The following is a 17,439-nucleotide window of genomic DNA, read 5'->3' on the forward strand; positions in this document are numbered from 1 at the left end:
AAATATCTAAATGTATTTCTAACTTGACTGAATTTTAGTATTTACTTCATTTTTGCCATTTTCTGATTTCCCTTAAAAATCATAAAGTATTTTGGCTTGTGTCAGTCAGAGCAGTGATGAGTAAAGAGATCACTATTTTAAGCTATGATTTTTTTTTAAAGAATGTATTTCCCTTTGAGTTCGTGTTTTTTAAAAAAATGTTTTTGTTTTTATGGCTATACCACGCAGCATATGGGATCCTAGTTCCCCCACCAGGCATCAACCCCCCTGCACTGGTTCATGGAGTCTTAACCACTGGACTGACAGGAAAGTCTCTCAAACTATAAATGTTTTAATAAGTTTCTAAGTTTAAAATTTTTGAAGTTTAAAACGTCTTTAGCAGAATTAATCTGCAGAGGAGTTTGCCTTTTAGAGATGGTGGTGGTGAATTTCAAAGAAATTGAGAGGTACTTTAAATGAATAAGAGGAAATGAAATATAAGATATTGATTTAAATATCCCTTCTAGACCTACATTCATTCCCTTGATTATTTATTTAAAAAATGGTTTTCATTGGGAGAGGTAGAGCAGGCAGTGCATAAATGTACGGAAAAGCTTTTCTATTCACATATGTAAATAAAAAGTTACCCATCAAAAGAAGTAATACTTATAACAGATGTTTAAGTATAAGCAAGGAAGTCAAACTTGAATCTACAGCCTTCAAAAACTATGACAAGCCCCAAAGCTGGAACTACAGAACTAATATAAGTCAGGGCAATTTCCCATCCTTTCAGATGAATCAAACATATTAACTACCAACTGTCATCCTAGCTCAGCAGTGTGCTCTGGGGAAAGTCACTCCAAGTTCCAGTTTCCTCATGTATAAAATGTAGATTAAAGGTACCACCAGTTCTTCCTGGAAAGTTGTGAGATGCAAATTAAATTAATTTCAATCTGATGTACAGTAACAGTTGGTAGAAGAACAAATTTTTAGAAGTTAGAATACCTGAATGAGTGTATATATCCCTGAGCTCAAAGTCTGACTGGCCTATTTATTCCCACCTCTGGAAAGAAGTGAAATATGTTTGCCCATACTTCACCAAGATGGAAGACTCCTCTATTGTTTTAGCCTCCTTTGTCTTAAGTAGAAATACTGGTGCCACTAGAACATTTAATTTGGAGATGGAAATGATTAATGTAAAATGGATCACAAACTGGGTCAAGGAAAGCCTCAATTTATAAAAGGATGAAAGTCTTGAAAATAAATAATTTAAACCAATATTTAGTGATAAAGGAAAATTAATGATCACGTTAACAAGCTTTTAAATTCCTACCACAAAATTTCTTACTTGAGTGCTGAAAGTTTTTCTTTCAATTCTTCTGAGGTAATTTCTTCAAGCAGGAAAAGCTTTGATGTAAATGCATCAATATGTCCTAAAATAAAAGATCAAACTTAAAAAGAACAATTGCTGTATTTAAAAATCAAAAAAGCTAAGTTATCCAATCTTTTTAAAGATGTTTTTACACAATTGTCATAATTATAAAGGAACTTTATATTCTAAAAAGAGAAATAGACATTTTATTAAGTTTATTAAGTAAAGCTGTACTTTAAAATAATACCAGAAGTCAGATTATAAAGGAATATGTATTAATTCTAAAATATTTGCTGAACATAGAAAAGTTTATACATGTCCACATCAAAAAAATCATCTCTAAGTCTACAATTTAAGAACTGTTGAAACAGTGGTTTCTAATTTCTAGTAAAACTTTCATTTTTATGGAAATTAAATTTTTAGAGAGCTTCCCAGGTGGTGCTGGGGTTCCCAGTGGTTCAGCAGTAAAGAATCTGCCTGGAATGCAGGCACCATAGGAGATGTGGGTTTGATCCCTGGGTCAGGAACATCCCCTGGAGCAGAGCATGGCAACCCACTCCAGTATTCTTGCCTGGAGAATGCCATGGACAGAAGAACCTGGTGGCCTACAGTCCACAGTGTTGCAAAGAGCCATGACTGAAGCAACTTAGCATTCATGTATGCATGTACCATAATATTATAAAAGCAAGCAGATAAAATATAGTTTGGGTATGATAAATACATTACTCAGACAAACTTGGTTAAGGTAAAAACTTGGCTTAATTATTCACAATAGCCAAGATGTGCATAACCTAAGTGTCCACCAACAGATGAAAGGATAAAGGTGTGATACACACACAAATAATGGAATATTATTCATCCATGAATTGGATGCTAAGTGAAATAAGTCAGAAAGAGAAAGATATATACTGCATGATAACTTATATGAGGAATCCGGGGGAATAAAAGTCAAACTCAAAGAAAGAAGTAGAAAAGTGGTTCTCAGGGGTTGGGGGCTAAAAGGGCACAAACCTTCAGCTACAAGATGAATAAGGTCTGAGGATCTAATGTATAACACAGTGACTCTAGCTGATAATAGTAGATTATATAACTGATATTTGCTAAGAGAGTACAACTCAAATGTTCTCATCCAAAAAAAAAAAAATACCTGGAGATGATGGATTTGTTAATTCAACTAGATGAGAGGAATTCTTTTACAATGTATACATACATCAAATCATTATGATGTATGATTTAAATATCTTAAAATGTTATTAGTTATACCTCAATAAACCTTAAAAAAATCTAGCTTATTTTTTAATTAAAGCACATGATAAGATTTCCTACGATTAAAAAAAAAAAAATCAAAATAGTCTGCTCCAAGTCTTACTTTCTTATAAACATGACCTAATTCTAGAATTCAAAGAAACAAAACAGCAAACTCTCATGATTACACTTGCACATGTTCTCCCACAAAACAGGTTGAGACACAACACTGAGGCCTGGGAATGTGCCAGGGAAGTGATACAAAAAATGGCGTTTAGTTAAATGTTATATAATCACATTCATACAAAACCCATGTTATTGCACCAGTCAAAAACATCAATCGCTAAGAGTATAATATTCACTAATGCTGAAAATAGTATCACTTTAATTTTTTTAGCTTCCAAAATTTGGTTATCAGAACACATGACCTGGATAGTTGACATCAATCATAATACAAAAAACCTGCAAATAATTTAGTATCTCATTTCTTGTCTTGCCCCCTTTCATTTCATCTGCTTTGTGCTCATAAAAAAGAATTAGAAATATTTTTACCAGATACTTTTCTTCTAAGACAACAAATCTTTTCCCATGCCTACTTATTCTTTCCTGTGCCAAGTTTCGGTTTCACCTCTGCATTTCTAACACTCATTACACAGTGACGTTTCTAATAAAAAGGACACAGTTTAATGGTTTAAAGACTGTCAAAAGGCAATAAATATTAAGCACAATAAAACAGTTTAGACATTTACTAAATGTGTCTTTGAGGAAACTCACAGGTCTTACCTTTTTAAAGCAATCTCAATGAAAAGTATGTATTATAGTATATGTCAAATACAGTTAGTCTAAAATATACAGAGAATACTGTACTAAGTTCCATGAGGGCTTCAATTCTCTCAACATTGGAACATTTTAACCAGTGGGCCTCAAATGAGTTCAGATGTTTATTTCCTCAGTCCTTGGGGCAACTGCACAAGACTTGGGATGGCAACAGCTTTCTGGCCTCGTAGACTCTTGCATATCACAGTATGCTATCCAAATACTTTTTTAAGTGTGTCAAGGTTGGAAAGGTTAGTTAATACAAATCAGGGCTTTACATACATGCATGAATTCATACATATATATATACACACACACACACACACATACATGTATATAGGCAGTCCCTATTCTACATGTAGTAGGGGATGATAAAAATAATCATGCATAAGTCAAAATTATGCAAGCGATTTTAATAATCAATGGGAAAAATTACAATTGCTCCATTACCTTTAAGATTTTTTGATCAAAACATTATAAATTCCCCATCAGTAATAAATGCATGGAGAAATGAAGACAGTAAAAACTAATCTTTATTTAGTAGACTATAAATTGCAAACACTGAGATTTAAAGTATTATTTCATTATAAAACTCATTAATAGTAGTCTGAATAGTGCTTGTCACTTTCTCCTGTTACAACTTATGATAGGGAGCAAGCACCTTTTCTATGCTGTGGAGGGGTTTCACACTTGCTGATTATTGTTGGATCAGCTCCCAACGTTATACCCTTTGCACTTTTAAGGTCATGAAATATCTCAAAGTGTTTCTTCAATGTAAAATACTGTGCCAGGGTCATTTCTTCATCCTTTATGCCACAAGCACTTTCCTTATTTATGTGAGTCAGTTCACTTTCACTAAGTTCCTCTGGTGGCTCATCTTGTCTCTTGAACCTCAGCAGTGTCAACATTTCTACTGTCAGTTATTTCTTCTATAACTCCATTTATATTCAATTCAAATTCCATTTGCAGCAGTATGGTCTTTTGTTTCTTTGCTGTGCTTTAATCTTTGTTGGCCAATTCCCTCTTCTGATTATCCACTTTTACAAAACATCATGTGAGTTTATCACTGGGAGACAAGGAGGGAACACAACTAGACATTTTGCTTTCTATGCATGATCTCAGTAACAGGTACACAGCGACCAAAAACACTGACAGACTCTTAAAGGAGTGATATGATTGGTGACTGGTCATGACGCAAGTCTGTTATTTATGTAGTGATCTGTGAACTGAAGAGTCAGCAGTAAAGTTGGTAGTTTACACAATTACAGTTAATATGCCTTTGTAACTGACATTTGTGGATATCAGAATAGCACAAAGGAAGGACTGCTTGTATGTCGACTGCAGAATTGATATACATTAGATAACTGAAAAGTAGATACAGAAGTTGTGGTAAGATGACTTTTGGAATTTTCTTTAGGGAGTACATATTAGTGTTTGGGGCAAGAGGGAAAAAATAACACAGCAATCTAAAGGAAGAGAAGAACATGTTCATAGCAAAGCAGGGAAAAAAAAACAAGTATTTTTATTCTACCTAAAAAGGAGACTAGGAGCTACAGGAAAGGTATTCAAGGTATGGTCCCTGGACTACCAGCATTAGCACCACCTGAGAACATGCTACAAACGCTAAAGTCTTAGGTTCCAATTCAGACCTATCGAATCAGACACTCCTAGGGTCAGGGCCAATAATCTTCAATCTAACAAGCTCTACAAACGACTGCGACACACAGTCAGTTTAGATAACTGCTGAACTGGAGTCCTATAAATCAATACACTCTTCAGTTCAGTAAGTGACATTTTGTATCTCTTGTGTTTTGTATGATACGCTGTATCTGAATCTCTCAATCACACATGTAAACTCTACTCTCACTTTTCTCTCCAAAAGATGTAATGTCAAAAAAAACAAAGAAAGCAAGCTCTAACGCACTGGTCCCCGGCTTTGATTTCTGAGAAGAAACTGTCTTAAATTTCTTTGAAATTTTGAGATCATAGAGCTGGGCAGGGAAAACTAACAATGAAATGCCACAGTTAAATGGAGGAGCGGCTAGCAAAGGTTGAGTGAGGAAAACACAGGTCACAACTTAGAAAGGACGAGGGTGCATGATTGCATGGGAAAGAAATAGGAGCACGTGGAAATTTTCTGGTTAAGATTTTATCCCAGTTTCTAAGACACAATGAATTATTTGTATTCAGTCACACTGATTAACATTGTTATACACACAGTGAGTGCTTCATTTTTGTTACCTCTGACCTCCTCCCTCCCCGTTTTTTCCTAGCCCTGTTTAAGGTTTACAGCAAAGTTATAAACACTTAAAAATTGTGACCAGGACTTCCCTGGTGGCACAGTGAATGAGGATCTGCCTGCCAATACAGGGGACACAGGTTTGATCCCTGGTCAGGGAGGATTCAAAATACTGCAAAGTAGCTAAAGCCCGTGCACCACAACTACTGCACCTGCATGCTGCAACTACTGGAGCCCACGTGCTTAGAGTCTGTGCTCCACAACAGGAGACGCTACTTAATGAGAAGCCCGTGCACTGCAATGAAGAGATGCCCCTGCTCGCTGCAACCAGAAAAGTCCAGCAACAAAGACCCAGCAAAACCAAAAATAAATAAATAAATACTTGAAAAAAACTGACTAAATTCTGATCCTGCCACTGGTGGACTCTGTGGCATATATGAGGGTTTCTTTTTGTTCTTGTTGTTGCTGTTTTAAATAAGCAGCATCTTTCATTTTCAACAACAAAGTCATCCTTAATAAACCTGAGGATTCTATACAGCACAACTCTGAGGATGACCATTCATATGGAATGGACTGGGCACACTGTTTCTTGGACGGTGTACAATGTGGAGATAATAAAAATATTTTCTATTTTATATGTAACAGAACTCTACAACAACATTCAAAGGAGAGGACCACCTGTCACTCCACTTACTTAACATGAATAATGTTTAGTTTTTAATTTCTTTAGAGAAAAAGTAAAAGCTATAATATTTTCTTCTTGTATTCCAATGGCTTGTCTTACACACATCTAGGAAAAGTAAAATGAATAAAGTATATAAATTCTGTGGTTTGTTATCTACCATTTCCCTTCTCCTTGACTTTTTACTGTTCCTTCAACCAATTATGCAAGCCAACTTCACTCTCTAAAAAATACTTATTGAGCACCTCTGTGTGTCAGATACTGTTCCAGGTGCTTATGATGTATCAATAAACAAAACAGACAGAGACAGGCCATAAATACTATGAGTGATTAAATTACATAATTTGTTAGTGGTTACCAGAAAAAGGGAATGGGACTATATTCAGAGCCAAAAAACCAGAAGAAGAAACACACTTGGAGATGTGAGTCTGGCACTGAGGGCTGCTTCTCTCTTAGGAGCACCTGTTAATCTGGAGAAAGCAACTGAGACCTAAGAGATGAACCAGAGTTTTCAATAATCTCTCAGGATTAGAAGAACAAAAACTGCTCTATGAATTACATAAACAAATGTTCTGAGTTGGGACACAGGCTCAGTGCTTCTCTACAAGGACTTATAGCTTCAACATACAGTGGCACACATGGATAAGATTTATTATAGCAAAAGGATACAAATAAAAGGAGAATCCAAAAAAGGCAAAGAAGTGTGGGATAAAGTTCAGAGAAAATGAGATGCTATCTTCAAAAGTCCTTTGTTGGCTTTCTATTCGGGATGATAAAAAAGCTCTGGAAATGGACAGTGATGATGGTTACATGGCACTATGAATGTACTTAATCACAGTAAATCATGCACTAAAATCATACAGTAGGACCTCCCTAGCAAGCCAGTGGCTAAGACACTGTGCTTCCAGTGCAGGGGGCATGAGTTAGATCCCCGATCGGGGAACGACGAGCCCACATTCCGTGACCATAAAATAAACAGATAGTTTTTAAAAAATGTGTAGTAAATTGTACCCTGGAATTGTTAAAATGGTACATTTTATGCTACAAACATTTTTCTACAATTAAAAAAAAAAAGGCCTTTCTCACTGGAGCCACACAAGATCCACTTAATTCCTCCAGCAACATCTTTTTGTACCAGATAAACTTAATGAAGACTCAGCATTCAATGCTTTTATTGGGGGATGCATCATGCAGGCAACCCTCTGCCTAACACATACCAAAATTCCAGACACTCAGCAAGCAGATGTTCAGAATAAGCCATAGTATTTATACAAACAGTGTAGGTACAATGAGCCCTCCTTATCAGCTAATGGACGTTTTACATCAGCGTAGGAAACTGTTTACTAGCCAAGTTCCCAGATGCTAGCAGACAGCCAGCCTTGCAAGCAGGTTTTTCCAAAGACTGGCAATGTCAGACCATGAATGGCAATATCCCAGCAGTAAGTGGGAAACATACTGGGCTTTCTAGGGTGCAAAGCCAAGCTTCAAACTACCTAACTCCCTGTAATTGGATTACAGTGAATCCAGATTGCTAGTGTAGTCAAGAGTAATACAGGAAGACAACACTGTAGCTTTGACATCAAGTCCAGAATTTTTCATATACAATTTTCTGGCCCCTGATAAAGAATATTCTGACATACAATGAAGAAACATGGAATAAACAAGAAGAGAGAAAAACAACATGGCACGGAATGAAGTGTCCCTGTAAAAAGATATGCTGAAACCCTAAATTCCTACTCCCTCAGAAAGTGACTTTCTTTGGAAATAGAATTGTTGTAGATGTAATTAGCTATGATGGGTGGACCTTTAATTCAATATGAATGGTGTCCTTATAGGAAAAGGACAGAGACATACAGGAAAAAAGATCCTGCATGATGACAGAGGCAGAGATGAAAATGATATATCTACAAACCAGTAATGCCAAGGATTGCTGGCAAACACCAGAAGGAAAAAGGGGCAACAAAGGATTCTCTCTTATAGGTCTCAGAAGGAGCATGGCCTTTTAAAACCTTCATTTTAAACTTCCAGCCTTCAGAATTGTGAAACAAGAAGTATCTATCGTGTTAAGCTATCCAGTTTGTGGTACTTTGTTATGGAAGCCTTATAAAACTAACACACACACAAATAATAGAAAAGACTTGCAAAGACTCTAGATAACAGAGGTATTAGATACAGACTTTAAAGCAATTCTGCCTAATACACCTAAGATGGATTCACTGTGCCTAAGACATAATGCTTTTGAACTGTGGTGTTGGAGAAGACTCTTGAGAGTCCCTTGGACTGCAAGGAGATCCAACCAGTCCATCCTAAAGGACATCAGTCCTGGGATTTCTTTGGAAGGAATGAAGCTAAAGCTGAAACTCCAGTACTTTGGCCACCTCATGAGAAGAGCTGACTCATTGGAAAAGACTCTGATGCTGGGAGGGATTGGGGGCAGGAGGAGAGGGGGACGACAGAGGATGAGATGGCTGGATGGCATCACTGACTCGATGGACGTGAGTCTGAGTGAACTCCGGGAGTTGGTGATGGACAGGGAGGCCTGGTGTGCTGCGATTCACGGGGTGGCAAAGAGTCGGACACGACTGAGTAACTGAACTGAACTGAAGACATAATTGAGACTTTTTATAGCAATTATACAAAAGAATTTCTACAGAAATGTATAAAAAGAACCAAATGAAAAGTCTAGAACTAAAAAAATACAGTAAATGAAATTAAGGACTCAGGTGATGGGTGAAATAGTGTATTAGGGATAGTTGAAGAGGAAATTAGTAAACTAGAAGAAAATACTGAGAATCATGCATGAGGAGTCAAAAGGAGGGTAAATACAGAAGAGCATGTAAGGGATGTTCAGAACACAGTAAGATGTAACATAATACAACCTAGATCCAGAAGAGAAAGCAAATGAGCAGGAAGTGATGTCTGGTGAAGATAGTGACTGAGAATTCTCCCAAACTGGTAAAGGTCATCAAATCACATACCAAGGAGCAATATGTTATAAAATGAGCATGTACAAAGGAATATTTACAACAACAAAAGACTAACATAGGTACAACGTAGGACAATTGTTGAAAGGGGGAGAGATAAAATTTAAAGTCTGATAAAGAAAAGAAACATATTACTTGCAAAGCAGCATAAATGGATAAACAGCTGACTTTTCAACAGAAACAAAGCCAGGAAACATGGAGTGGGGGAGGGGCAGGTTGGGAGTCTGAGGTTAGCAGATGTAAATTACTATATACAGGATGGATAAACAACAAGGTCTTACTGTATAGCACAAGGAATTATATTCAATATCCCATGATTAAAATATAATGGAAAATAATATAAAAAGAACATGTGTATATATATATATATACACACACATACACGTATATATGTAGTGTAACTGAATCATCTTGCTCTACAACAGATATCAACGCAACACTGTAAATCAACTATACTTCAATTTAAAAACAGCAAACATTGAACTGATAATTAGAAACTCCTCTAAAAGAAAGCTCTAGGCCCGCAGGCTTCACACGTCAATTTTACCAAACATTTAATTAAGAAATAACACTGATTTTTACAGAAATTCTACCAGATAACAGAAAAAGAGGAAACAGATCCCAAATCACTTTAAGACATAAACTTAATCTTAATACCAATACCTCACAAGGAAACTTACAGGTCAATCTCACTTATAAACACAAATGGCAAGATAAATATTAATAAAATGAATCTACCAATTGTTGGACAGAGGCATGGGGTCGCAAAGAATTGGACATGACTGAGTGACTGACAATTTCACCAATATTTAAAAAGAGTAATATATCATGAGCAAGCCGGAATTATGGCAGGAACACAAGTTTGGATTAGCATTTTAAAATTAATTAATATGATTCATCACATTAGTAGAATAAAAAGGTTATACCATCATATAATCTCAATAAATACAGAGAAAATATCTGAAAATTTCTTTTTTTACCCATTCATTATTAAAATTCTTAACTAGGCATAGAAAGGAACTTCTTTCTTCAAACAAAAGGCATACACAAACACCCATACAAAACACTACATAAAATGGTGAAATGTTGAAAATCTCCTCCTTTAAGATTAAAGACAGACAAAGACGCCCATTATTTATCTTCTATTTGAATTCTAGGCAAAGGGAGCAAGGAATAAACAGGTATAATGATTGTAAAGAAGAAGTAAGATGGTCATTATTTGCCAAGAACATAATTGTTTAACTTGAAAATATAAATTATTAGAATGAGCTTAGCCAAGTTACTAAGATACAAGATCAACATACAAAATTAATATGCAAATAAATCCTGTATTATCAGTAACAGCCTAATAAGAAAATAAAATTTCAGAAATATCATTTATAATAACATATCAGCCAACAACAAAAATATTTAACAAAAGATGTGCAAGAACTTTACAAAGAAAATCATAAAGATATTAATAGAAATTGAAGATATAAATAGAAGAATATCTAAAGTTCACAGATTGACGGATTTGTTATTATAAAGCTGTTAATCTGTTCCACATTGACTGAGTCAATGCACTTCCTAACAAAAAGCCCAATCTTCCTGTTGCTGTTGGCTGAAACTGACAAGCTGATTCCCAAATCTGTAAATGCAAAGAGCCAAGAATAGCCAAGAAATTCTTGAAGAAAAACAAGCTGACACGGAACTACTCCATACTCTGTAATGACCTATATGGGAAAAGAATCTTAAAAAGAGTGGATATATGTGCCTGTATAACTGATTCACTATGCTGCACACCTGAAACTAACACAACATTGCAAATCAAATATACTCCAATAAAAATTAATTAAAAATAAAAAGTTGACAAGATTTGCTTCATCAAACAGTAAAAGATTTTATAAAACTAATGCAATTAAGACAGTGCTAACTGTCTAGCTAGAGTAATTACTCTAACTAGAGTAATTAAAACAGGATAAAGAAATAGGGAGTCCAGCTTAGATTCATATATATAACTCAAGTAAAATGGGACAGCAGAGAATGGATAGTCTTTTTCAATAAACGGTGCTGAAAACTGGAAAAAAAAAACAACTTAATATTCCAGGCAAAAATAAATACCACATAAACTATGTGTCTGGAAAATAGAAAATAATTTTAGGAAGGTTTCCAGAAGATGTTATATTCATGATGCTGCTGTAAGGAAGACTTGTTAAACCAGGCAAAAAAACACTAATCATAAAGAAAATGGCTAAATATTGGTCTTTATTAAATCCAAAAGATACCATTAAGAGACTGAAAAGGCAAGAGCAGGAGAAAATTACTTGTAACATTTAAAACCAACAAAGAACTAACAAGCAAATAAACAAAAACTTGACAACAGTGAAAGAGGTTTGAAAAGGCAATTCACAAAAGTGAATATCCAAATGATTATTAATCATATGAAAAAGTGTCCAACCAAGGAAAAGCAAATTAAAACAATAATGAGAGGGGGGAGGGAGAGAGAAAAAAAATAATAATGAGATGTTAATAATACATACCCACCAGCGTGACAAATTAAATTGATAATGCCAAGTTTGGGCAAGGATGTGGAGAAGATATAACCCTCACATGCTGCTAATATAAGTGTATACTGGTATAATCATTTTGGAAAGCTTTCTGGAATTATCTAACTGAAGATAATGTAGCTTAAGCTATTACCCAGTAATTCCACTCTCAGGTATGTGCCCAATAGCAATACATACACATTGCTCTAACAGACACTTATGTTCATAGCTGCATTAACAGACACAACCGAAACAGGCTCCCAAAGTTAAATGCATAAATAAATGGTGGTATATTCTTAAAAAGGAAAATGTGAAAAAGAAAAATATTGTTACATACAACATAAACTTGAAAAACTATTAAGCAAAAGAAGGTATAAATGAAAGAACTTTATAATTCCATCCGTACAGAGCTGGCGAAACCCAAATGATTACGTTAGAAGGCGGGACACTGGTTATTAGTGGAGAAGAAGAAGGCTATATAGGCAAGTGGCAAAAGGTGGGTCTCTGGCAGTTTTCAGCTTCTTGATCTGGGTGTGAGTTACAGAGGTGCAGACTTTGTTATGTAATTCCTTGAGCTGTACATTTTTCACTTTTCTCCTGCATTGGCAGGTGCGTTCTTTACCACCTGGGAGGTCCTTTTCTTTTCACTTTTCTGAATGTATGTTATACTTAAAAAATAACATATATGAAAGAAAAATATTATCAAAGCAAAGGTATATGTTACAACTGACAGTATTTTAGGACAGAAGTAGTACTACGTAGATCTTTTTGAAAATTATGCATAAATATAGAGAAGTTCTTAGTTTTTTGCTGTTGTTTTAGCCTGCTTTTAATCTTTGGTTAAGAAATCCTTTTTTACTCTCATATTTTGATCTAAATTTTAGGTTAATAGCCATTTTTTCTCAGTACAAAAATATACAAAGTATAACTTCATTGTCTTGTGGTATTTATTTTCATTAAGGAGAAGTGTACTTTTAGGGCATTATATTACATAATATAATATAGAGAAGGACAGGGAAGTCTGGCATGCTGCAGTCCATGGGGTCGCAAAGAGTCAGACATGACTGAGTGATTGAATAACAAGAAAAATTACATAATCATTGTAAGAAAAAGGATTTGTGTAAAGAGGCCCTGAGGTAGATTCAACAAAATGTTACTATTATTACTATTTTGACTGCACCCTGTGGCTTGCGGTATCTTTTCCTCAGTCAGGGATTGGACACAGGGCCATAGCAGTGAAAGAACTGAGCTGTAACCACTGGAATGCCAGAGAATTCCTTGAACAAAATATTATTATGTCCATTACCCACAGATGAAAAAGCTGCAGACTCAAAAGCTTAAATGATTTTGCCCAAAGTAAAAAGAAAACTGTAAAGTATGAAGTACTCATACACATATCTTCTGACTCACACATTCAGCATGATTTTTAAATTCCATTATAAATGAAAAGCACAGGCTGTGGAATCAGAAAACACATGGATACAAATCCCAGATTTCCCACAAACTGTAATCTTGAGCAATAAACTCTATGAGCCTCAGTTTCCTCATCTGTAAAACAAAGACAGACAACACTTATTTTACAGAATAGTGAGGATTAGTAACAATGGATATACAGTCCTTGACCTACATCACATACTTCATTAATGACAGTTAGAAATACTGCTGCATTACTTTATATATAGAAAAATACACATATATATGTATATATACACACACACATACAGTTTCTGAGGAAAATTTTGGAGTATTTCAAGTGTATTATATTATAATTTGGTTTGAGAGTGGTACATACATAAGGAAGCAAAAGGAGAGAACAAAACAAAACACACAGCAATACCCTAAGAGCTGTTATATTGGGAGCCTAAGAGGAGCAGAAGCTAAAAGGACAAGAATAGTACAGGGAGGAAGACTGACACACAGAATCAAAAAACAGAATACTTGAAAAGAAAGACATTACTAATTTCAAGTGTACTGTTCAGTTGCTAAGCCGAGTCCAACTCTTTGTGACCCCATGAACTGCAGCATGCCAGGCTTCCTCGTCCTTCACTATCTGCTGGAGTTTGCGCAAACTCATGTCCATTGAATCAGTGATGCCATCCAACCATATCCTCCTCTGTCACCCTCTTCTCTTGTCCTCAATCTTTCACATCAGTCCTTCCAATGAATATTCAGGGTTGATTTCCTTGAGGATTGACTGGTTTGATCTCCTTGCAGTCCAAGGGACTCTCCAGAGTCTTTTTTGACATCACAGTTCAAAGCATCAATTCTTCAGCACTCAGCCTTTTTTATGATCCAACTCTCACACATGTACATGACTACTAGAAAAACTGTAGCTTTGACTATAAAGACCTTTGTTGACAAAGTGATGTCTCTGCTTTTTATTATGCTGTCTAGGTTTGTCATAGCTTTTCTTCCAAGGAGCAAGCATCTTTCAATTTTGTGGCAGAAGTCACCATCTGCAGTGATTTGGGAGCCCAAGAAAATGAAATCTGTCACTGCTTTCATTTTTTCCCCATCTATTTGCCATGAAGTGTACACTATAACTCATATCTAGCAAAGCATCATACAGGTAAAAACAATTAGCCTTTATTTAGATGTCAAAGGGAAATAATAAATACTTTTGAAGACAGATGTACCAAATAATATTTTGTATACATCTTTTACCTCTTGACCATCTGTAGATAGGCACTCTTCTTTAAAACTAAAACCACTTAGTCTACACAATGTAAGGTAGAACTACAAAATACAGAGACTAAGTAATGAGTCACACATGCTACTTTAGAGTCATATCTGATATATAACTTATTTTAATTATATTGTCATACCAGACACCACGAGGACAAACTATTACTGTTTTTATCTTATTTCCTGAATGCAACTGTAGCAAAAACTTATTTAGGAGTCTATTCTCCTAAACTCCCTTCCTGTTGCAACATTTCTCTTAAATTAAAAGAGTAATAAAATAAAATTGTAAAAAACCTCAAAACTCACAGATGTTTTTAAAATAGTATTTTGAAACATTCACCCCATATAAAAAAAAAAAAAACCCAAACAAAGCAAACACATCATATAAGAATACATAAGTTTCTCACCAAACAGTTGTCAAAGACACTAAAAACACCACCTCATTACATCAAAATGAATGGCTTATCAGGATTCACTGATGATAAACAGCATGTAAGGCAATGATTACTTATGACTTTACAGAGTACAGTAGTCCCCCCTTATCCACAGGTGATACAATCTAAGAGCCCCCAGTAGATGCCTAAAACTGATAGTACCAAACTTTACATATACTGTTTTTTTCTACACATACATACCTATAATAAAGTTTAATGTATAAATTAGGCACAGTAAGAGTTTAACAGGGCTTCCCTGGTGGCTCAGATGGTAAAGCGTCTGCCTGCAATGCATGAGACTGGGGTTCGATTCCTGGGTCGGGAAGATCCCCTGGAGAAGGAAATGGCAATCCACTCCAGCACTCTTGCCTGGAAAATCCATGGACGGAGGAGCCTGATAGGCTACAGTCCATGGGGTTGTAAAGAGTCGGACACGACTGAGCGACTTCACTTTCACGAGTTCAACAACAGTAACTAATTATAAGATAGACCAATTTTAACAATATACTATAATAAAAGATTTCTGAATGTGGTGTGTTTTTCCCTTCCTCTCAAAATATCTTACAAACTGAATGCCTTTTCCATTTAAATTAATACTTATCTGCTCTGTGACAATAACCTTGCAGTATGAGGTTTGTTTTGCAGTTTGACAGCAAAACAAACATGAATTCTTTATCCTTCATAACTTCAAGACAGAAGATTCATTCTGACCACAGATCTTTGCCACACTGCATATAAATTTTCTTTCCTAATTAAGAAAAGAAAGCTGAAAACTTTCACCTTTTCACTTAAAGGAAGCACTCTGCAGTTTCTCCTAAGCATATCTAAATTCCCAGTATCACATACTCTTGCACTTTGGGGCTGTTAAGTTAAAAAAGGGTTGCCTGAAGATAAGCACTGATAACTGGGATACTACAAAGTGACTAATGGACTGGAGAAACTAGAAAAGGGGTGATTCACATCCCAGGCACTATACAAAATGGTGTGCTTTTTAAAACTTACAATTTGCTTATTTCTGGAATCTTTCATTTACTATTTCAGACCACAGTTGACTAGTTGAAGATAACTGAAACCACAGAGTGAAACTGCAATTAAGGGGTGACTATTGTAGTTTTGATGAAGTAAATCATATAGATATAAATGACGGTAGTTTTATTTGTTAAACTTTACATTAAAAAAAAAACTTAAATGTTTAAGTCAAGAATGTCTATTCTCTGTTAGTACTTTAAAAAGGATTTCAATAGTGAGTTTTTGCTCGGTCCCCTCCTAACACAGACATGGCTGACAATTGTTTTCAAATAGTTTACATGAAGACTGTTGGTGGGTTTCATGGCAACAGGTCTTTGGAGGAACACTGTAACTGTGGTTGTTGACTGAAAACTACAACAACAAACTTCTGGCAGTGTATATGAAGAGGCAGGAAGAGGCTAGAGCACCACCAATCTTTAGCTACTTCCTTTTGGGGTTAAGTAGAGAGAGGGTGGTCATGTATGATGTGAGAGTTGGACTGTGATGAAAGCTGAGTGCCAAAGAATTGATGCTTTTGAACTGTGGTGTTGGAGAAGACTCTTGAGAGTCCCTTGGACTGCAAGGAGATCCCACCAGTCTATCCTAAAGGAGATCAGTCCTGGGTGTTCATTGGAAGGACTGATGCTGAGGCTGAAACTCCAGTACTTTGGCCACCTCATGTGAAGAGTTGACTCATTGGAAAAGACTCTGATGCTGGGAGGGATTGGGGGCAGGAGGAGAAGGGGACGACAGAGGATGAGATGGCTGGATGGCATCACCGACTCGATGCACATGAGTTTGGGTGAACTCCAGGAGTTGGTGATGGACAGGGAGGCCTGGCGTGCTGCGATTCATGGGGTTGCAAAGAGTCAGACACGACTGAGCGACTGAACTGAACTGAAGAGAGAGTGAATCGATGATCTTATTAATACTCTCATAAAACATGAAGACAAAATATTGATTAACCAAAATACAGAAAAGGTTTTCAAGTGAGTGACCTATTTTTGGATCAACCAAGAAAAGCACACTTATAAACACTTAATTACATACCAGAAATTATGCTAAGTACTACAAGAATATAAAGTTTCATCAGACTCTGACTTTAAACCAGTTATTGTCTACTGGGAAGATAGTGAAGTGAAAGTTGCTCAGTCGTGTCTGACTCTTTGTGACCCCATGGACTATACAGTCCATGGTATTCTCCAGGCCAGAATACTGGAGTGGGTAGCTTTTCTCTTCTCCAGGGGATCTTCCCAACCCAGGGATCGAACCCAGGTGTCCCGCATTGCAGGTGGGTTCTTTACCAGCTGAACCACAAGAGAAGCCCAATGGGAAGATAGGACAGGCTTTAAAAAAACAATTAAGTAAAAAAAAAAAAAAAATTAAGTAGAAAGCAACAAACCGTAAAAGTGGTTAAAAAAAGGCAATGCATTGAGATATCAAAGGAAGGAAATCACATGAAGGAAGGGC

General features: G+C 35.9%; 1 protein-coding gene across 15 annotated transcripts in view; it reads right to left on the reverse strand.

Annotated features, from left to right (window-relative positions):
- The window catches only part of ICE2 (interactor of little elongation complex ELL subunit 2), a 64,391-nt gene that overhangs the window by 7,104 nt on the left and 39,848 nt on the right, over nucleotides 1-17,439 (reverse strand). For 11 of the 15 annotated variants that reach the window (XR_015134647.1, XR_015134645.1, XR_015134643.1 and 8 more), the window contains one exon: nucleotides 1,328-1,412. Coding sequence is in view for 10 of the 15 variants with exons in the window: in XM_086321282.1 (XP_086177408.1) it covers nucleotides 1,328-1,412 (85 nt within the window). In the remaining 5 variants the exon portion in view is untranslated. Of the gene's footprint in view, nucleotides 1-1,327; nucleotides 1,413-11,541; nucleotides 14,299-17,439 lie in introns of those variants that run through there. The other 4 variants (XM_086321288.1, XM_086321286.1, XM_086321285.1 and 1 more) reach the window with 2 other exon arrangements.

Source organism: Bos grunniens, chromosome 10, assembly GCF_055505025.1.
Source record: "Bos grunniens cultivar Pamir isolate PY7600 chromosome 10, Bosgru_T2T1.0, whole genome shotgun sequence".
In the NCBI taxonomy this organism is placed as follows: domain Eukaryota; kingdom Metazoa; phylum Chordata; class Mammalia; order Artiodactyla; family Bovidae; genus Bos; species Bos grunniens.